Source organism: Octopus bimaculoides, chromosome 3 (genome assembly GCF_046866305.1).
Source record: "Octopus bimaculoides isolate indiv1 chromosome 3, ASM4686630v1, whole genome shotgun sequence".
NCBI classification, from domain to species: Eukaryota; Metazoa; Mollusca; class Cephalopoda; order Octopoda; family Octopodidae; genus Octopus; species Octopus bimaculoides.
The window spans coordinates 1,892,899-1,916,893 of NC_142930.1; the positions used below are offsets into that span (position 1 = coordinate 1,892,899).

Here is a 23,995-nt window from a genome sequence, read left to right on the forward strand (position 1 = left end):
CCATCTTTTATACCAAGACAAAACATGTACATGATAACACTTCAAATCAATTAAGATCAGAAACCATGAGAGCCACTGCCTGGTACTACATCAGGGCATTTATTATTATTATTATTATTATTATTATTATTATTATGTATGTCCTTAATGTTTTTCTTTACCCTTTGTGTTTAATAAAGAAATCATCATCATCTTCATCACCAATATTATTATTAAGGTGGTGAGCTGGCAGAATTGTTAACACACCAGGCAAAATGCTTAGCAGTATTTTGTCCATCTTTACATTCTAAGTTCAAATTCTACCAAAGTCAACTATACCTTTCACCCTTTCAGAGTTAAGAAATTAAGTACCAGTGAAACACTGGGGTTGATGTAATCGACTTACAATCTCCCCCCAAAATTTCAGGCCTTGTGCCTATAGTAGAAATGACTACTACAATACTACTACAGTGGTGAGCTAGCAAAATCATTAGTATATTGAGCAAAATGCTTTGCAGCATTCGTCACATCTTTTTACATTTTGACTTTCCATGGAGGTTGACTTTGCCTTTCCTCTTTTTAGGATTCATAAAATAAAGTAGTGATTGAGTACTCGAGTCAATGTTATTCACTAACCCTCTCCTACTAAAACTGCTGGACTTGTCCCAAAATTGGAACCATTAATAATGTGGTTGTTGTTGTTATTATTATTATTATTATTATTATTATTATTATTATTATTATTATTGCTCCCTTTTGGAGCCTATTCTTTAGTTGCTTTGTGATTGAACATGGTTAGAATTTATAGCCGGAAGCGGATACTTTCTGGCATTCAATACTATTGAATCTTGGCCAAATAACGAACATGATTTTCTACGGGTGTCCTGTCATGAATTTCTGGTGTTGTATTACTAGCTTAGAATTACATTTTAAGCTTTCATATTAGCCTTATTTTATTTTATTTTATTTGAACTTGCATCATAATATATTTCCTCTCTGTTCCATGGTTTAGCAATATAATTGATTGATTGCTGCAACAGACAAATAAAAAAATATCTATTGATAATTGATGGGCCAGACATTTTTGTTTTGTTTTAGGAATATATTACAATTTGCTGATAAAACTGTTGTTCTTATTGTTATAATTATTATTATTATCATTATTATTATCATTATCATTATTATCATTATTATTACTACTACAACAAACTTTTATTAGCCTATGATTTGGGCAGCTAAATTTTGAAATGTCCCTTTATTTCAATCGTAATGACTAAGCATTCTAACATTAATGCTGTATCAATTAGGGGGTTTTTTTCTTCTTATACCACAGATTGTTTTTCTTTGAGTTAGCTCTCTTCTAATACAATCTTTTTCTTTCTTTGTCTTTTATAGCGATTTGATCGTCAAGATTCTCTGTCGTCCCACAGCAGCTCCAGTCATGAATATCATATTAATGGGGAGCAGCGCCTCCGCCGTAGAGGTAGCCAACCCACCCAGTCTACCCAGCAATTGGACAGATCTCAGGATCTTGCCATCCAAGGAAGACTGGTACGTCGAGATTCTTTCGAAAGGTCTGCATCCCTGCGGCTACGAGACTCTCCTCGTATCCAGAGGGCCCATATTTCTCAAAAGAACATGGACAGCTGTGGGACACAGACGCCAATGCAGACAAGACATGGAAGTTACCGCTGGCACGACAGTCCAAGCAAGATAGATAATCATTCTTTTCATGGTCGACAAGGAAGTTACGGAGAACAAGGAGGGAACTATCGAACCGATATTTACTGTGCCAGCCCTCTCCAAACGAAATCAGAAATCTACGGCTCAGAAACTATTATTGGAACCGATCGAAGTATTTATGGAGGAGATTATTCATCGGGCAAAGAAGAATTTATTGCATTTAGTCAAGATATAGTAAACAAACAAGGTGATATTAGCCCTATTCCCCACAAGCCCAAACCGAGATCATTTCCTCGTACCAATCCAGCTTATGTAGGTGTACCTCGAAGAGATGGACAGACTTCTTACAAGAAAATTAACGTTGACCAATCTGCCCCAGCTTATGATATCCCTTATCAACCAGAACAAATCGTGATGACTCTCCAAAGTTCACAAAGTGGTAACACATATAGTGACCCTTATGGATATAACCGTCACGATAGATCCGATAGTGATACATCCCACTCATCTCACCGAGGTGGTTACCTCCACGAGCGTACTGACAGTCAGGCTTCCCATTCGTCGAGGAACCGTGATCTGTCAGATAGCCAATCCTCCCAAGGGTCTCTGCGCAACATGTCCGACACTCACTCTTCCCAAGGATCACTACGCAATATGCAAGATAGTGCGGTGTCCGTACAGGATAGCATTTCATCGAAGGGTTCATTTCAGAGTACTGACCAGGATTACGCATGTATCCATGAACGGTCCAACAATCAAATGTCTCTCCGCTCATTGCTTCAGTCAGAGCCAGAGTACGCAAATCTACCGTTCAGTCCTCAGAAATCTGATTCCTCTTTAATCACATTATCATACGACCAAAATAACTTTAAAAATATTTTAAAATCCAAAAAGAGCAGTGGAAGTGATTTTAATGAGGTTTGCTTGGACAATCGTGCTGGGAGTATACTCCAAGATTATACTTACCAACAGTGCTTACCAGGCAGCCATCGATCTCTAATTACACATAATTCAAGTTACCACTCTGAAAGTAAGTAATTTCTTTTGCCATTTTCCAATTTTCTTCTTCTCAACTTTCTTTGTCTAATGCATTAAAATGGTTATGTACTTTCATTTCTTTCCAGCCAATGTAATTACTTAAGTCTATTTATAAACTGCCCCATTGTATCTTTTTTTTTTTTTAGCCATTTTGATTCCAGCTTGCATGAGATCACCCCAGGTTCTGTGATACAAATGTCTTGTTTTAAAGTGATCTAATTTAAAGCCATCAAAATTTCATGTTAATTCTTTTTCGAAACACCAGCTTAATAATGACAAAATTCATTTTACTAAATTCTTCATTGTTTCCAAAATTAATTGAAACAAAAGCAGTGGATTTCAACAGAAACAAATGGTAACAAATGGATTGAGTTTTATGCAATATTTATTGGCCTTAAAATATACATTTTAGTTTCCCATGTTAATGTATTTTGTTCCAGTCAAAATGAATGTTACGATGAGCTTTAAATGACAGTTAGGAAACATAGGAGAATTCATCATCATCATTTAACGTCTGTTTTCCATGCTGGCAAGTCAGAGAACTGCACCAATCTCTGCTGTCTACTTTGGCATGGTTTCTATGACTGGATGCCCTTCCTGAAGCTAACCACCTGACAGAATGCACTAGCACCAACAAGGTCACCAAACAGCTTACAAGGCAAAGATCTTTCAAGTGAGAGGGGGAGTGGTATCAAGGGAGGTGGCTTTGTGCCAGGTGAATATGCCAAGAAAATATGGGGTGGGGTGAGTTAATATTGGATTTAGTGAAAAATAAAGATAAGATTATGATTTTGCACAACTTAAATTTTTCTTAGAGATAAAAGACTTCCTTTTTCGAATATTTTCATATCGACCTGCCTCAAATTCATTGGCTCTAGTTCTCTGATATAAACTTCTCGTTTTAAAATGAGCTAAATAAAAAATCTACCAACCAAATTTCATGTTAATATGTCCCACATGTACACACATGTACACACACACACATACATGCATGTTGGCATGGCTGTGTGTTTAAGAAACTTCTGTCCTAACCAAATCATTTCAGATTCACCTTGCACTACACACCTCACCTGTGCTTGTGCCACATAAAAAGCACCAGGTCCACTCTGCTGAGTGGTTGGTGTTAGGAAGGGCATCCAGCTGTAAAAATCCTTTCAAAACTGTCACAGAAGTCTGGTGCTGGCTTTGGCCTGGCTGGCTCTTGTGAAACCGTCCCACCCATGCTAGCAGGGAACATAGACGTTAAATGATGATGATGATGACGATGATGATTCAAGCCCACTGTGCAGGACAGCTTGGGCAAGTCTCTTCTATTGTAGTTCCAGGCTGACCAAAGCCTTGTGAATGTATATGGTTGACAGAAACTGAAAGAAACCTATTGGGGTGGGGGTGGGGGGTATACACACACACATGCACACACACATGCACAATGCTTACCTTTCTCTTAACACTGTGCAATGATTGTAAATAAATGTCACTATGATACAAGCAATATTATTTGTTTCCAATCTTCTGTGAAAATATGTCTGGCTAAGGAGAAATATTTCCTTGTTTAGCAACAAGGATTGGCTGCAGTAAGGGCGTCTGGCTACAGAAAGTCTTCCTCAATGAATTCCATCTGACGCATGCAAGCATGGAAAAGTGGATGTTAAAACAATGACAATTAGATACATGTATCTTATTCAGCACTCATGTAAATACATGTTTGGTGTATATAGTGTAAAAATCCTCAAAAATTGCATAAATTTATTTCATGTCTTCAATGGATTATCCTATTTAAGATTATGAATCAAATCATTTTATCTGGCTGAATCATTATTATTATTATTATTAAAATGTTTAAGGAGCCTTTATCCAGCCTTTTCCCCAAAAACATCATGTTGAGGTAAAATATTTGGTGCATTAACTCTTTTGGTACCAATCCACTTGAGACCACCTCTCCTAATGCTATAATAGAAACTTCCTGATCTAAATTAAAATTTCCCATCAAAATTTCATGTTGATTTATGTTCCAAACACCTTTTTAATGACAAAATTATTTTACCAAATTCTTCATGAATTTCAAAATTATTGCAATTAAGTAGTAAATTTCATCTGAAATGTGGTAAAAAAAAAAGGGTGAAAATATCAGATAATACAGTTCTATATTTAAGAGATGAGGAATTATGTACAGTACTTTCTTACTCTTTTACTTGTTTCAGTCATTTGCCTGCGGCCATGCTGGAGCACCGCCTTTAGTCGAGCAAATCAACACCAGGACTTATTCTTTGTAAGCCTAGTACTTATTCTATTGGTTATCTTTTGCCGAACTGCTAGGTTACAAGGATGTAAACACACCACCATCGGTTGTCAAGCGATGGTGGGGGGACAAACACAGACACACACACATATATATATATATATATACATATATACGACGGGCTTCTTTCAGTTTCCATCTACCAAATCTACTCACAAGGCTTTGGTCGGCCCGAGCCTCTAGTAGAAGACACATGCCCAAAGTGCCACACAGTGGGAATGAACCCAGAACCATGTGATTGGTCAGCAAGCTACTTACCACACAGCCATTCCTTAACCACTATGCCATGTGCCTGTGGGCATATGATATAGTGGTTAAGAGCATGGTCTACTAACCCCAAGATTCCGAGTTCGATTCCAAGCAGTGACCTGAACAATAATAATAATAATAATAACAACAACAACATCGAAAAATACCTCAGGAATGAGAGACCAGGTTCGAAATTTCCCCAAGACACCTGATGAAGGCTGGAGGGTATATCAGCTGAAACGTTGCATTTACAACAAATAAGATGAGGACAAACATTTATTTCTTCTCAAGTTGTATCACTTCCTACAACACTGAAATGTACTACCACACCACCTTGTAGTACCTATTTTAATCAACGTAGACTGAGGTAGCAAGCATTGTCTTACTAATGGAATCAGTACTTGTTGATTTGGCCAGCAGCAATTTGGTTGCAGCAATATGATTTGTAACAGGAAGTCTGTTGTTGAAGAACACAATGTAGAGGAAGTCTATGAATTAGAATCCAACATTTAGCCAGCTGATGGTATTGATATAATAAATGTATAATGGTAGACTATGGAGGATTGCATTTAGTCATTAATACTGTTAGAATGGTATGATCAATAATAATAATAGTAATCATGTGATATGAATGGTGTGAATGACTGTAATATCATAGTTTAAAGACACTATTTATGCAATAATAGTAATAATAATAATAATAACAGTTAACAAATGGTATGTTTATTTAAATGAGAATCTCTTTAGGCTGATTTCCTTTGGCAGGAAAAGACTATTTTTAATATTTGGTTGAACAGAAGAAAAATTGAACAGTAAATATCAATGCTGTATATCTAGGATACACTGTTGAAACACTTTTTTTAAATTTTTTTTTTTACATTTTTGTCTTTGTTTGTGTGTTTAATAGTTCAACATATGAAAGTTCACCTTTTCTCTGCTGACTCAACAGATATTTAGATGAAATCATCCAAATAAAATTCTAATGCTAATATAAGCTGCTAATGAAAATGATTAAACTTGTAGAAGGCTGAACAAGAAGGATGATTGCTGTTAGTTTAGAAACAAAAGTCCCTTGTTTAAGTCCAGTTTGGCACAGTGTACACATATCTAGGATACATAATGCAATTTAAGATCAAATCAAGTGATATAGCCAAGACAAATACTTCTTTTAAAATTATCATTGAAGATGCTTTAATAACCTGAAAAATGATAATCGTATTAATTCCTGTCAGAGCTCTTTTCTGGTATGAGTTCACATCAGGCCAATTTTGTTTCCTGGTCCAAAACCACCTGTTTTAAAAATGCTTATATTGAAATTAAAACCTTGCAATATAATTTTACACAGAAGCTTTTGTTACATTTTAAACACCAACTTTTGTAATAAATTTGTACATTGTTTTACCAAACCCTTCCTAGTTTTTGTTTATTACCAAAATGGATTGAAATCTATTGGCAATTTATCTGAAAACAAGGATCAGAAAGGAGGGTAAAAATTTACTGTGTTTTGGTGCATCACTTTTCTACAAATCTTACTAGTGTTGACTATTTCCCCTCTATTTCTCTTGATTGACAATAAATAGCCTTTTAATAGTTTTAAATCAACCAATTATACTGTGTGATTTCACAAAAGAGACTTTGTACTAAACAAAGAAGTTTGTAATTACAAACAGGTTTAAGTACAACAATAATAATTATTACAGCTGGAGTTAAACATATCAAAATACACATTCTATCATAAATCTCATCCTCCATATAAAGGATGTATTCAGAAGGAGAAATTAATAACTTCATTATATAATGGAATCATTATTTTCAAAAAATACTATTTCTTTGTTATTAATCTAAAAATTTCGGGGGGGGGGGGGGGGGGGGGTTCAATTTTTTTAAACCAGTGTATATTTTTTTCCTTTCCTTCTGCCCATACAAAGTTTCTTGAAGTGCAAAAAAATTTACATTTGAATTGAACTCTTCATCTCTCAGGTGACTTGCCGTATCCAATATTTTAACAGGCCCCAACTCATTTATTCAACCTTTCAGCAAGTTGTTTCTGTGTTGAGCCAATGTCACATATACCTTAACTGCCTTCTCATAATTTCATCCATGTCACTCATTTTTATCTTTAACCCTTTAGCATTCAGATAACTCAGTCAGATGTAACGCTTATTTTATTCAGATTGTTTTCAATTATTCGTGAATTATCTTGTAACTTGGAGATTTTGATAATATGATTGCTTATTTTTAGAATGACATTCTAGAGTAAGTGTGAGAAGCCAGATCTGGCCAGCTTGAACTTAAACACTGAAAGGGTAAATGACATGTCATCTTTGAAGGCTTATAAGCTTTATTTGAACTTCATTGAAAATTGTTGCATTTCAATGTAGGAACAACTGTCATGGTTAGCTAATGTATGTTCTAAAAACCTTCTGTTGGCGTCAGACCACATGGTAGTGGTTTAAAGAAGAGTGACTCATTTCACACACACACGTCTCTCTCTCTCTCTCTCTCTCTCTCTCTCTCTCTGTATATATATATATATATATATATATATATATATATATATATATATATATACTCTGCCAAATTAGACTGGAGCCTGGTGTTGCCATCCGGTTTCACCAGTCCTCAGTCAAATCGTCCAACCCATGCTAGCATGGAAAGCGGACGTTAAACGATGATGATGATGATGATGATATATATATATATATATATATATATCAATTGTTTGGTTTATTAGGTGTTCACTTTCTGTGGAATAGTCATAAATAAAATATTTTTCTTAGATGTTTAAAAATACATCAGCATAGAGTAACTTGAAATGCTATAAAAACATTGCCAGTTATAATAGAAGCCTTTGGTTTTCTAGGATTTGGTACCATTTGTTAGAGATTTCAAGAAATTAGGTGTATTTTCATATGCAGAAACTTGTGATATTTATTTGCTTTTGTGACTGGGTTGTAGTATATTTTGTACATCAAAGCATTTTAAGTTTCCCGCCTGTTTTTGCATGCTAGTGTCATCTGTGAATTGTCGTTCAGTTTTCATTGAATTATTGCAAAACCTGTAATTTCAGGTGGCTACTCTTCCTCAAGTATTAGCTGCTCCACAAAACCATGGAGATAGATCTTTGTAATTATTAAACTGAGACAAGTGGTGTACTTCAGCTACATTTGCATTTCTAGTGTCTGTGAGTCTGCACAACTGTTGCTTATTTCGTGTGATTAGATGTATAGCTGATGTCATGTCAACAAATAACGTTTCTGTTCTCTTTAAACTTCTACTTATCATCATTATCATAATATTCATTTTCCCATACCCTCATGGGTCTGACAAAATTGGTTAAGAGATATTCTATGGCTGGATGCTCATTGTGTCACCAACCTTCACCTCTGTCCAAGTAAGGTAATATTTCTCCATGGCCAGATATGTTTTCACAGGAGAGAGAAACGTCACCACATGTGTGATGGTGATTTTCATTTTACAAGTATTGCAATTTCAAATCAACGAGACGCACACACATTTATACATACATACACAATAGGTCTCTTCCAGTTTCCATCTACCAAATCCACTTTCAAGGTTTTGGTTGGTCGACTGTTGTATTTAGATTATTTTGTTAATTTTAACATTATCTTTTAGAGCAGTTTTCAACTTCGTATATAAGTTTTAAGATGCATATGTGATAAATACATCTGTGTATCTTTTAGTCAGATGATCCAAAGAAAGACATATACATACCAGGCTTTGATTCTATAACCAAGTCAAAATCTGGATTTCTGTTTCTGCACATTTAACCTTTCAGTTTCAATTTAAAAGTAAAGCAACTAAAAGATAGAATATGTAAAAGGAAATCTTTGAAATTTTGGTTTCAGTTAATAAAAAGCTTGTTGATATATAACTTTTGTTTACATCATTATCATCATTTTAATGTTTACTTTTCCATGCCTGCATGGGTTAGATTACAGTTTTTAAATCTACCATGAGCCTCACCTTTGAAAATATTATGCATATTCTACCTTGTGGCTTCTTACAGCCAATCTCTTAATTATATTAATCTATTAACAGTTTCATGTCAAACTACAACCCTTTTCCGTTCTTGTTGAAATTGCAATGTTTGGTCTAAATCTCTTGTGCTAATTAATTTGATCAGTGTAGAGCCCAGATCAATGTTTTGATTACTGGTTACCTGCCAAGCAACATGACTACTCAATGCCAAAAGCAGTCTCCTGTGAGTGGTCTGTTGGTTTACATGAATGTTCTATTGATAATAGCCTTGTTTCAGTGGCTCCACCAAACCTATTTCACTAGTGCATGTGTGTGTGTGTGTGTGTGTGTGTGTGTGTGTGCGTGTGTGTTGCATACTTTCACTGGTGAAATGTGAAGTAACTAATTGTTTTTATGTTGATCTGAATGAGTGTGAACGTGTAAATGCTCACACATGCACACACACACACACACACACACGCATCAATTATTCATCACAAATTTTCTGTTGTAAGCTTGTGAAAAGCAACCTCAAGGCTACTACTGACTTAAGCCAATATTATCATTGATTGATAAATCAGTTTGTTTCTTTATAAATAGAGCATACTGCAAAAAAAAAATTAAAGAAAGAAATGATTGATAATTAACTATTATAAAGATTCTTTTTTGTTTGTTTCCTAGTTTTTACACTACTTTCTACACATTGCAATATTTTATTAAATAACATCCTACTGTTAGTTACCAAAGTAGTGCCAGGAACTGATTGACCTCGATGTTTGTATACAGCACTTTCTGCAGACATAACAAATTTTTCCAGAGAAAAATATCAACAGGTGCAAAAACTCCTCTGCACCTATCTAGGCCCTTCTCCACCTTCCACTCACAAACACTTAATTATTCATCACACTAACTAATTAATATAAATAGGAATAATGTTAGGGTTATGTTTGGGTGTTACTACTGAAAAATGTAATATTTTCTACTAAATTACTTTAATGCGTTTCATACATGATTACCACATATTTAACATGATTTCTGCATTTTGTTTCATTGAAGCTTCTCTGTTGTGTGTGTGTGTGTGCACCCGCATATGCACATCCATGATCAAGTGAAATAAAGGAAATATATGCATAAAAGTAGACATCAACATTCAGCAACTTCAGTGAATCTTTCCATTTGCAGGGTTTTTTTTTTTTGTCAGATATTTTGTAAAGTTATTCATGTTAATCACATCAGTGTGAGCAAATTTATTGTGTATGCATGCACACACATATATCATAATCATCATTTAATATCCATGTTCATGCTACTCTAGGTTGGATAACATATATACACCAGTGTGTGTAGGTATGTATGCACACACACATTTTATACATACACTCACACAGTCCGTCCTCTCTCTATACACATTAATGCTCAACGCACACACTATCACTCCAGTCTATTTTAGCAGAGAAAATCACTTGTCACTTGCAACCTTCATTTTTTCAGTAATGCTCGCCCTAACATCATTTAAAGGAGGAGGAGGAGGTGTGGATTGTCACTTCTTTTTTATTTGTTAATCCCTTTCTTTCTCTAAATCCAGGTAAACATATTGTTCCTTAAAGCTGAATACCTGTTATCTTGTTAATCTTTTAATTATGGAATTCTTCTTCTGCTTTGTCCCCCTGGATTAATCTTGCCTTGACCTAAACATCTATGACTTAGCAAGGTTGATGCAATGGTTTGCTTTCTTGTCTGTCATCGTTGTTTTTAACATCCACCTCTCCATGCTTGCATGGGGAAGACAGAACTTGTTGAGGCAGATTTTCTGATTGAAAATGAGCAACATTACTTGTACAACATTGATGCTCATTTACAACCATCACATGATTTCATGACAAGGTTACACACACACACATTTGTACCCCAAGACCCAACACTTTCATTCCACCATCTAATCCAGATTGACCAAGAAACGTGTACACCTTGCTTCCAAGATAACCTACTATGATTGTGGCTATTGTGTTCAGAAACATTGAGAGTGGTTACTTACATTGGTCTTTGAGAAGGATGAGTAATTTGGTCTTTTCAGCAAGAAGGAATTCCTTGTCTTTTCCAATGTCGAATGGAAATTTTCCCTTGGCATCATGTAGATGTCTGATATCTTCAGCTCTAGTCCATCTCATGATGTTTGAAGATCAAACTCTTCAAACTTTACCTCTTTTCCTCATCAACCTACAGATATTGTTTTTGTATTAGTTTTTACTTCCATTTCTTCTTTGGTGACTCTCTTGTTGTTGTTTCTGGTAACTGATTGAAAGGTTTTCTACTGACGCATGGAACTTTCCAGCTTTCTGCTACCCCACACAACTTTCCAGCTTCCTTTTTTCTCTCTCTCTCTCCTCTGTGCCTCAACAACAGCTATTTGGTCCAAGACCAAGTGACGAGGGTCTTGGAGTTGGAGAGGTCTGAGATAGATGGAAAAGGCATGTGTGTGCTTGTGTTGTGTTGAGCTTGTGGAGGATGAGGGCTTCTTTCATGGTAGTGGTGGTGGTGGTGGTGGTGGTCAGAACTGGACTCTACCATTGGTGCAGTTGATGCTATCACTCTTGTTGCCCTCTGTTGTGGACAGAAGACCTCCAGATGGTTGCTGCTACCACCTGGGACTTTGGTTTTGCAGTTGAGTTTGATGACTTAGTCCGGCTGGGTATGTTTTTCTAATAGTTTGGCTTTGGTCTGCACTCAGTAGTCCCGAACCTGTATATAACTATATAATATAAAACAGAATTAGAAGGGATAAGAAGAAAGAAAAGAAAAAAGACACTACAAAGAGACACAGTAACATCTAATATCATTGAAAAGTCACAAAAACACGAGAGAAGTTGTTGGATCTCTTGGGGGAAATTAACTGAAATTGTTAAGAGTGAAATATTTAGTGGTTGTTATTTACAATAAGGAATATAAAAATGAAATAGGTCTTTGATGAAAAATACAAGAATGACAATTAGATTATTCTTAACTCATATTAAATTTTTCTTGAGTTTTCCTTCACCTTTGACTACTACTCTGACCTGTAGAACCTTGTTCATCTGAGTTGTGATAATGATTTGTGAAAGAACTGATTAAAGGCCATGAAGAAGCAGTTGTATGGGCCTGTTTGAGCCTCATTATCACAGACAAGAAAATATTCAAACAATTATGATTATATTCTGACAATGTTCAGCCATAAAACATTCACATTTACATTTTTTTTATTCAGGCAGTTTTACTGTTTCTATCTAGTATGGCCATGTTTCAAAATATCCTTTATTATTTATGAGAACATAATTTTGATAAGAATCTTACAAATGTTTTATTACTACCATGAGAAGTTTTTTCTGTAACAGTTTCATGTGAGTTTCTACTGCACCAACTGGTGCATCTTAGCATTAATAAGATGTTGTTATTCAGGTGGCACACCTGGCTAAATTGTCAACACATCAGATAAACATTTCAGATAAACATTACAGCATTTCTTCTGAGGTCAACTTAGCTTTTCATACTTTCAGGAGTCAATGAAATATGTACCAGTTGAGCACTGGGGTTGTTGCAATCGACTAACCTCCTCCCACTGAAATTGCTGGCCTTGTGTCAAAATTTGAAACTCTTATTATTGTTAAGGAGACAAACTGGCAGAATTGTTAGCATGCTGGGGAAAATGTTTAGCTGCTGCTGACTTTGCGGTTGATGTAATCGACTTACCCCCATCCCTGAACTTGCTAGCCTTATGCTAAAATTTGAAATCATCATTACCATCATCCTCATCATCATCATTGTTGTTGTTGTTGTTGTTGTTGTGTGCTGGCAAAATCTATAGAATGTCAGAAAAAATGTTGTGGCATTTCTTTCGGCTCTTTACAATTTTGAGGTCAACTTTACCTTTCATCTCGTTGAGCTTGATAAAATGAAATACCTCCCCTCAAACTTTCTCCTCTTGTGATGATTCAAGATAAACTCCATAGATACAAAAATGCTATATGACCAATATTTTGAGGTGTTCAGTTATTCTTTGATATCATGTACATGAATCTGATGGATCTCTTCAAAGAATTTCTGTCATTCTATCTTGAACAAACCCTTCCCCTTTCTTCAGGGTTTTGATTCATTTCCAAATATTCAAATGTGCTCCTCCAAGAAAAAAGAACAATAATAACAATCCTATAACGAGGCTCATTATAGTTCTGTGAATATATCATTTGAGATATTTCACCTTGTTTTCTAAAGAGTTTATTTAAAATTGGACAAAAAAATCATTGGACAAAAAGACATGGACGCAAAGACGTTTGACAAAGTGACGGCGGATGAAAAGACATAGCACTAATCCCTTACTGTATTGTCTGGTATCATCCTTGATCATTTTTCTCACTCCTTGTGGTTGATGAAAAGCACATTATTATGAAAATAAAAGAAATCTTCATCACCGGTTAGTCATGGAGTGAGGGGTAACACTCATGTTTTTTACAGATTGGTGAGAATTGCTACAGCTGGTGTTGAATTTGGAATTCTGTAGGCCGACGTCAAAAGTTCAAACCAATCACTGGCATCATCAGTCTCTCCAGTCTGAAGAGATCCGCAAAGATCGTGGGTGTGACCCTGCAGCCTATGACTAATTAATTTAAAATAAAAATATTTGGAAGAATAATCTTATCAAAATAAGCAAATAATGTTCTCACATATAAAATAAAAATGAGATATTTTAAAATATACCCATACCATATGGAAGATCATAAAACTACCCCAATAAAAGTAAATGTTTAATTGCTTCAAATTGTCACAATATAATTAACTTCTCTCTCTCTATCTCTCTCTCTCTCTCTCTCTCTCTCTCTCTTTCTCTCTCTCTAAATGTGGGTCAAACAAGTCTGTGCAACCACTTTTATGTTGCCATGACTTAAGTAATTTCTTTCACATGTCTAAACTCAGAATAGTCTTAACTAGGAGCTAACTGATGACTTGAGGGCTATTCTTATCACATCCAGTACATGAGACATTGTTTTAATATCTACCTTTCCCTGCTTGCATGAGTCAAACAAGGTGACGGTTGGCCCTTCATGGCAGCAGCCCTCACCTGTGTCCAAGCAAGGTAATGATCCCTCAGTCTATTGAACAATAAACATGGAGAACTGGAAACAAATGACACTGTTAAAATGTGCACAACTGGTCAAGAAGCCCAGGCATGCTTTCATGGTAGATGACCAGCAAACAACACAGCATCTATGAATAGTGATGCTTTTCTTTACAAACAGAAACACATAGGAAGATGAGAGGAACTACAAACTCATTCATGCATGCACAGGCACACATACAATAGGATTCTTTCAGGAACTGTTCAACAACCTGCAGCTGTAGTGTAGGATGTTGGCTGACAACATCCACACAGTGGGATTGAACCCCCTAACTCTGTGGTCCTTTAGCAAACTTCTTAACCACACAGCCATGCTAGGAGATTATATATCAGGATAATATGTAATGTAATAAAATTATCAACTGGAAAGAAACTTTAATAAAATGACAGTTACCCTAATAAAGCTTTATAAATGGGAAATAATGTATCCAAAATATAAACATTGGGAAGTTGTTGTTGTTTAGCCTCAGTTTACCTCTTATTGGGCAGACCTATGTTCATCTTTTCTTTCTCATGGTCATTGTATATCTTTTGTCTTTCTCCCTTCGCAAGATGAGTGTGATTTGAGGGAATTTGGCGGTTAACATGACTTAGAGCAAGAGTCAACAATAGACACGCAGTGGTCCTCAAATGGTTCCCTGGGGTCCTCTGGGGTGTTCTCTGTGGGTTTTGTAGTTTTCCTAAAATTTTTTTAAAAAAGCTTCTCTATTTGTGGACCATTGAGCACTTGATGGCTTTTAGTCAGTCTTTTGTGTCATGATTGTTTATTTTTGCTGACATAAACATTGTCAGTAATTGAAACAGTTTGGGGAGGATGGTGTGGGAGTGTTTTTAAATGTAAGATATGGTATAATATACATTATGGATCCTGGGGAAAATGTTACAAACTCAAAAGTGGGGCATCACAAAAATAATTTACTGATTCATGATGTGTGAAGTCTTCTTTGGTATATTTTTGGTACTGGAAGGAACTGAAGGAGAGTATGGGAAGTAATTAGGTCAGGCCTAAGAACATCAAACCTGACAGAGGAGATAAAGTAAGATTAAACCTCTGAGAGAAACGTTTTCTTTGAGACTCATCCAGCCGATGCCAATATGGAGAAAAGAACATGGAATTAATGTTGATGATAATGTATTATTAGATAGGCGGCATTACTGGTAAAAGCTAGTTGACTTTTTGGTTTTGTTAATATTTCATGTATTGGTTTCTTTTTTTAGTGTTCACTTAGAATGTCAGTTTTAGATCAATTAAATTCTATGAATATTTGAGGAATTAGTTGGTATCTTAAGATGGCAAGTTAATGTAAAACTTTAGAAATATTTCTTTGATTTTATTTAGAAATATGAAGAATGATGAGTTCACTTATTCTCTGTGGAATTGGAAAGGAGATTAGTTGGGAAATGTTTTAATGTAATGTCATATAAGTTTCTTGTTTACTTTGTAAAACTCTTTGAATGCACTTTCCAAAATCATTAAAAGAATAAATCTTGAATTTCTGCTATTGATGTGATGCTAAATATAAGGATTTCAGATGATAAAGAGATCAAAGTAAATTATTGACTGATAAAATATTCAATTGTATTGATTTCCCTATATTACTCCTCAGTGTTGTAATAATCACATTTCCATGGGTGAAGCAAGTCCACCACATAGCAAAGCACTTTTTATATAGACATTTCCCCATCACATCTGTAGAGGCCAACATCTTGTGTTCTATCATCTCTAGTCTGCCCCTTACACAGGTACTTCAATAACACATAACATTTCTTCAACCAGCCTCTGTCACTCATTCACAACATATGTCCCTACTTGGGCTGTTGTTATTTCTCTTGCATTCACCAGTTTATATGTCTTACGTTGTCATCGTCCTCCTTTTCCTCCTTCTTCTTCTCTATCTCTCTCTCTCTCTCTCTCTCTCTCTCTCTCTCACTCACTCACTCACTCATCACATAACACATTCAATGAACCATGCAAACTTTTCTTTTCTCCATCCAGCCTCTCTGCTGATTGTCCATATTCAGTGCCCCTGTGCTACTACTTCGCAGCATTACACTGAAGCATTTTTCATGTTGTATTACTGATACCTGTTTTATTAATGCACATGAGGATAGAAAGTTGATCCCAGTTGGACTTGAAACTGGAACTAAGATGGAAAGCATTTAATCCTGTAATTCATTCAGTTGACACTTTACTAATCAACGTCGAATACAATATCAATGAACAGGGGATCACTTCACACTAATTGCTCTGATAACTGCTAAGTTACAAGGATGTAAACAAACCAACTCTGGTTGGGAAGCAGTTGGAGGATGCACACACACACACACACACACACTGAGCTTCTAACAGTTTCCATCTGCCAGATCCACTCATAAGGCAATGGCTGACCTGGAGTAATGTGAGAAGATACTTGCCCAAGGTGCAAATATCCCAAAACCATTTGGGTGATTAATAATTACTTGTTATTCTCAATAAAGATGTTAAACAAGTAGACTTGTGTACAAAGGAAATTCCTCTTTTCGCTATAAAAACTTTGATCTTGTTTACATTTTATGGCTTTAGAAAGTCTTATTGTTTTTTTTATATTGTTATTGTAGTTAAGCTTTTGCTTGTTTTTTGTTTTGTTTCCTTCTTGTATATTCTTAATGTTTATTTCATCAAATACATGTTTTCTCACTCCCGGTTTAGTTTAATTTCGGAATAAAAACAATGATGTCATTATATTATTGTTATTATTATTAAGGCAGCCAGCCAGTAGAATTGTTCACAAACCGGACAAAATACCTAATGGATTTTTTCCGGCCTAAAGTTCTGAGGTCAGATGTGCCTTTCACTCTTCCAAGGTTGATAAAATGAGTTCCAGTTAAGTGCTGGGGTTGATAAAATAAGTACAAGTAAAGCACTGGGGCCAACGTAATCAACTTGCCCCTTTTGCCAGCCTTGTGCCAAAATTTAAAAGGATTATCATTATTATTATTATTATCATTATCATTATTATTAACATTAACAAATCATTCTACTTTATGGACTTCCTCTCTTTAAATTTAAAACACTCCCTTTCAACAACTAAAAGTATGTCAGCTATCAGACACTCTGCTGGTATCGTGTGTGTGTGTGTGTGTGTGTTTTAATGCTTCCTGTACTGAAAATCTTAAACAGTTGCTAGTTAGAACACTTTCAGCAGCTTTGAACTTGGAAAAGTTAAATTATGAACTCTCTGAGAGAAAAAGAAAACCAAAACATGAAATTAGAATAACAGCTTCATTAAAATTCAATTAAAACAAGATAGATACTGCCAAATTTTAGTCTGCTGCTCTGTAGGCAGCAGTCAGGTGTGTCTCGTTAAATAAATTGGTTTGAAAAAGAGGTGAGTGGGTTAGAATGTCTGTAATGCAGGAATGTTGATTAAAGATCCTTCAGATGCTCCAGTACCTTCAAGTTCTTCACCTGAATCTCTCTATTTCCCCCTTGTTGTTTTCACTTGTAATCGTTGTTATGAAATTTTCAACTCAGTCTCTGATGGGTTGGAACTGCCAAGCTTTCACACAGTTCTTTCTTCAATGTTTCTAACAGAACTTCTTATGAGGCTTTTGGAACTCTAGTTCTTACTGTTTTGGAACTCAACACTTCCTTTCAAGGAATGTCATTTTACAACCAACCAACCACCCACCACACCATCCTATCTTTCACCCCAAGAATTTACTGCAGATTATATTAAGCCAAAGATAATTTTATATTGGGAGACTATTATCTCTATAAGCACAGGTGTGGGTAAGAAGTTTTCTTCCCAACCACATGGTTTCAGGTTCAGTCTTGCTGCATGGCACCTTGAGCTTGTATCTATAGCACCAGTTTGATAAAAGCCTTGTGACTGGATTTGCAAATGGAAACTGAGAGAAACTCATCATGAATGTGTGTGTGTGTGCCTGCACACACACACATGTATGTATGTATGTGTATATATATATATATATATATATATATATATATATATATATATAATTAATTCAAAAATACTAAGAAAGAAAACTCAAGAAGGAAAAAACAACAACACGAGGATGTGGTACATGTAAAGTATTAACAGATGCTCAGGGAAGAAAAGATGGTGGTTTTATGTTTTGAGCAATGCTCTTCTTCAGAAAGTCCAAGAGAAAGGGAAGACAAGATCCAAAGATTGAGGTTTAGGAAGGAGGTTAGCTTCAAGCAATCTGTAGTAAATATAAAGAAACAACTTTCAGGGACAATAGGGGTTCATTGAGAGGGGAAGGTTGTGGATTTTTTTTTTTTTTTTGTATTGAAGTATTTCATGGTAAAGTGACTAAGGTTGGTGGGTGTGCAAATAAGAGTTAAAAAATGGAGTAGATAAGATCTGGAATACATATGTTTCATAATGAGTAGAACCTCAGAAGTGGTAAATATCCAAACGAGGTGTATACCGCAGGCTACTCTTCAGGCCAGAGATATCATCTTGATTAAATGATATATATATATATATATATATAATGCATGTGTATTTGTGTCTCCTTGTTTTGACTTTGCATAGTAATAACAGAGTGTCACTCTCATACAAGCAAATGTCATTCATTTCCAGTTTCCTGTGAATAATGTCTGATCATGAGGAAATATTACCTTACTTGGAAACAAGTGAGGGTTGGCAACAGGAAGAACACTTGGCTCTTGAATATTTACCTCAATAAGCTCCATGCAACCCAAGCAAAAGTGACATAAAAATGATTATGATGACGACTGTGATGATTTTACTGTACACAGCATCAGAGCTTGGTTGTCTACAGTCATTTTACTGAGATGGTGTAGCTGTTTGTTACTGTTGGAAACATGACAATAATTTCAATCTGAAGTCACAATCTTTTCCACATGACAGTGCTAACATCACTTATAATTAAAAAAAAAAACAAACAAATGCTTACACAAGAAATTCTGTCTCTTCTACTGACAGAGATATCCCTGGATGTTACAATTAGCTACAATATTTTTCTAGATGGAACATTTTTAATGAGTATTTTCTTTAAACCTTCTGCTAAGCATCATCCATAACTTAATTAGTTTAATATGATGTTGTAGACAATTACTCTTGGAGGAAACATAAACACATTGTACACTTCGCCACAAATGCACATACACAAACACCAGTTTTCAGCAGGGATGGGGTGGGGGTCCCCATTTTGCAGTATAACCATTCTTCCTTGTTGGAATGTATGTGTGGGTGGACGTGTATGTACCCATATCTTGACATCACAAGATGGTCACAAGCAAGTGCCACCTATGGTTGAAACTCCCCCCCCCCTTTTCTTGGTGTCTTGTTCAGGATTAACTCCATTTTCTGACTGACAACTGCTAACTGAAGTTTCTTCAAGTGATGAGGACTGCACTTCTCTATCTACCTCTGATAATAAGAGAACTCGCATTTTACTTTATACTCTTTATATATCTTAGTTCGGAATGAGATTCACAAAGCTTATTTATTAAACAGTTTATATTTTAATAGATTAACATAATGAAGGAAAGGGAGGGCATTATAGATTGTCCCCTTTCTTTGCACACACATGCACTGTCGTTTTTAATTTTATAGAATTTACTGTATTGTTATATAATATATTATTATAGTATAAAATAAGGAGATAATTAAGTGTTCAGTTTCATCAAGATGCAGTTGATAAACTTAAATATAAAGTTTCTAGTTTCTTTTCAGATAGTTAATGTTAATCTTTTCATCCAGTTTTAAGCAGTCATTAGAAATATTTTACTTTCTCAACCAAATACTGTTCTATGATCCTCTGCACTCTTAAAATTTGATATCTCATTCATAACAAATAAATAAATAATTCCATTACCTACTTTTTTTTTTCTTCTCTTTTTGTCATATTTAACATTATAAGCATTTTCATCATCATCATTTAATGCCCGTGTTCCATACTGATCAGAGTTGGACAGTTTGACAGGATCCAATGTGTCCAAAGACTGCATTGAACTCCAATCTCTGTTTTGGGATGTTTTTTTACGGCTGGATGCCCTTCCCAACCCTAACCACTCTACAACAAGGACTAGGTGCTTTTTTTCCTGCTACCTATGACTGAGGTTGGAATGCAACTCGCTGGGTGGCAGGGGTCAGCTTCATGCTGGCGGATGAGGAATGGAACTTTGGGGTGGGGTGGGGGCAATGCAGGTTCTTGTACAGGATTTGCATGACTACTAATACTAGTAAAGGAAGGGGGGAGTGAGAGAAAAGGAACAGCAAGAAATAGTTTTGTCAGTGATCACCAAATTCCTAAGTGTAATACCCTGTCAAAGGCTTTCTCCAAATCAAAGGAATCCAGGGATAGTAATTTATCCTTAACCAGGTATTTCACCTGCAGTTGCTTCACTAGGAAGACTGCATCTGTGGTACCTCTTTCAGGGTCAGAAGGCATCACCATAACACTGCTCTCAACTTGAATCACTTGTCCCTTTATTAGATCTACACGGGATAATCCATGTTTATCCCATGTATTCTCCACATCAGCTGCCTTTCATAATAGCACTTCCACACTTGTTTCTTTTGTTTTATATTGATGGTGAGTTTGCCATCCTTGTTCCAAACACTCTTTTCACTTATGACATCTCAGGTTCTCTCTCACACATTGTTTTGCAATCCTGAACACTTCTTGCCTTTTTGATGCTCACCCCTCTCACACCAAACTTCCACCTCCACCTACTACAGAATCATCCTCAATGTGATCGGACAACAGACTTAATTACTCTGAAATTCCATTTTAAATAATGAAAAGTATACTCTGACTAATGAAATCTTGGAGATACTGTCTCTGGATGGTCATGGCTGGCTTTCATTGATTACAAGTTGTGCTCAGTGAGGTCAACATGGTTCTAAACATGATCCTGTAATTAAACCGATTGTTTCACTTCATGGTTTCTAGTTTCAGCTTCTGGTTTGATCCCACTGCTTAGCGATGTGAGCAAATGTCTTCTGCTGTGACCTCAGATCAACCAAGATGTTTGAGGGAAGTTTGGTAAAGACAAGGCTGTGTGCTTAAGAGATTTCCTTTACAAACTAAGTGGATTTTGGGTTTGGTCCCTTTGCACATCATCTTGGGCAAATGTCTTCTACATTGTAATCAACTTAACCAGGGCTTTGGGAGTGAAATTTGGTGGTCAAAGTCTTTGTAAAAGTCTGTTAGGATGCTTTTAGCAGGGTTCACATTGTTGCAAACATCTGAGGCCCTGTTTTCGGATAATTTCCTCTCACCAGTCTCAGAGGCCTGAATAAAATCCTGCCTCATTCTTCTTTATCTGATGATGTCATTCTCTCATATTTGAGCTCATTAACGTAATGATTTCTAAATTGATTAACGTTTTCATTAAAAGATAAATGAAAATTTAATTTTCTTTCAGTATGAAGTCTTATCTCTTAATAATAATCAGTTTAATCTGATCACCCTCCACCCCTTCTCTTACCTAATATCAGTTAATTATCTTGATTGTATCATTAATTTAAGCATAATCTAGTTCTTCACTAATATCAATATTTTAAGAAAATATAAACGTTATCTTATCTTGATCAGTTTGGTCTTTCATCTGTTTGAGATTAACATAGTAATCCTTCTCATCTCTTCCTCTGATTGACAGAGTAATTTAGGGAATAGCAAGTTTTCCAAGGGATGTCTACTATGTAAAGAACTGAAATCAAGTGTGACTAACATATTTAATTTAATAAGACTTCCCCTGCCCAACCTCCAGTTCCCAAAATGTCTTATAAAATGTTACACATGTAATGTAGGGAAAAGTCATTAGTTTTGATGATAATTTTTATCCAGAAAAGCAAGATAGACAACTCTGAGATCAAAACCAATTAAAAATAAATCAAATAGGGGCATGCTGTGGGAAGTGAGACTGATCTTTGGTAAGAATGGTAACCTCTCCCATCACATTTCGGTCTTATTAGACTCTTCCACACACACACACACACACACACACACACACACACACGCTCCTATTTAATTTTTAATCAATTTCAATTTCGTTTCCTTCTTTGTCTTTACTGATAAGACTAAATGACATTTTTCCCCTTGTCATTTTACTGTCCCCTTTTCTATGCTTGCATGATCAGATGAAACTTTGTTTAGGCAGATTTTCAACAGCCTCATGCTCTCTCCTCCTCCTCCTCCTCCTCCTCCTCCTCATCATCATCATCATCATCATCATCATCATCATCATCATCATCATCATCAGTCCCCATCTGTTTTTGATAGATATCTCTTAAGTGTCTCTAACAGATATCCTAGGCATGCTTCAACAGAGAAATGTAAATAACTGGCATCATTTTATATGAACAGAGGTTTTTGTTTACAATCAAGATGCAAATTACATTATAGACATCATTTAAATTGATTAGAAATTGTTTGGCTTATTACATTCAGTATGTTTGCACCTGCTTAACTATATATTCTTCAAGTCAAAGACACTCCTACAGAAATTTTACCTCTCATTGTTTTAAATTGCCTCATTGGGATTTTTTTTTCCTTTTGCTTAAAATCTCCAGATCTGTTAGATTTACATCAGACCATGCTCTGTTGAAGAGGTTTGATAACATTGAAACATATCTGTTATTAGTCACTCCTCCCAGCATGCTCTCATTCGGGTTGGATATTGGAATGATCTCCTTTGTCATTCTTGATAAAAATTGTCATTACCACTTATTCAAATTATTTTCTTTTTATTACAAGTGTAATTTTAGTTGATTGGAAATATTTTGGGATTTCAGTTATATTTGTTCACTCCACCCCACACCTCGCTTAAATGTAAATAGCAACCTCATGTTTTTAACAGAATAATTTAGCTTACTAAATGTGCAAATGAGTTTCTTCGAAAAGAAATTGCTATCTTTCTCCTTTATTCATGGGTTGGCAGTAGGATGGGTGGGTATCATCTGATCATAAAAACTATTTCTTCAAAAAAAAAATCAAGGAATGGTATAAACAATTCTAGGATTAACTGATGTTTAGGCAACAGTAAATATATTGAATAGGGATAATGAAGAAGGCAAAATTGATTTCTAACAAATTACTCACAGAGCAACAAAAAGACTAATGCCTAGTAATGTAAAGACTTTTCTTCATTCAGGTGGAGTAACAGGATTCTTTAAACTGACGCCAATCGAAAGATATTTGTTGATAGTATTTACAAAGCACCAATATTTTAATGTTCTCAGCTAATTCCATTTTTCGATTTTCCAGATATTCCGGATCAAGGTTTTGAGGAATCTGACACCAGCAGTGCGCTCTCTGGCTCTCCAAGACTGCAACCCCACTCAGTACAAACAAATTCTTCCATAGATACACAACATGCTTCCTTAAAACGGAAAAAAGGGGAAAAGGCTGAACCTGTGGCATCACCTGTACTAGAAAAGAGCCAATCTCTACAGACGGAGCTGGCCCAGCAGCGCCCTCTCTCTATGGTAGTTGCATCCCAATCTGAGGCAAATGTTTCGCTAAGTCCCAGCACTGGATCTCTTCACAGACAGGTGAGATGTTCTTGTCACATTTTGGTTAGTGCTTTACTTGTTGACACTCAATTTAAGAAAGATTGCTGGGAAGGTGTTGCACAG

The 23,995-nt window shown here is 35.6% G+C and overlaps 1 protein-coding gene across 37 annotated transcripts in view; it reads left to right on the forward strand.

The window, feature by feature from the left end:
• LOC106867341 (rho GTPase-activating protein 39) overlaps positions 1-23,995 on the forward strand; it is a 439,467-nt gene that overhangs the window by 377,182 nt on the left and 38,290 nt on the right. For all 37 annotated transcript variants that reach the window (XM_089348467.1, XM_089348468.1, XM_052966673.2 and 34 more), the window contains 2 exons: positions 1,375-2,692; positions 23,625-23,911. In XM_089348467.1, the coding sequence (XP_089204593.1) occupies positions 1,375-2,692; positions 23,625-23,911 (1,605 nt within the window). The remainder of the gene's footprint in view (positions 1-1,374; positions 2,693-23,624; positions 23,912-23,995) is intronic.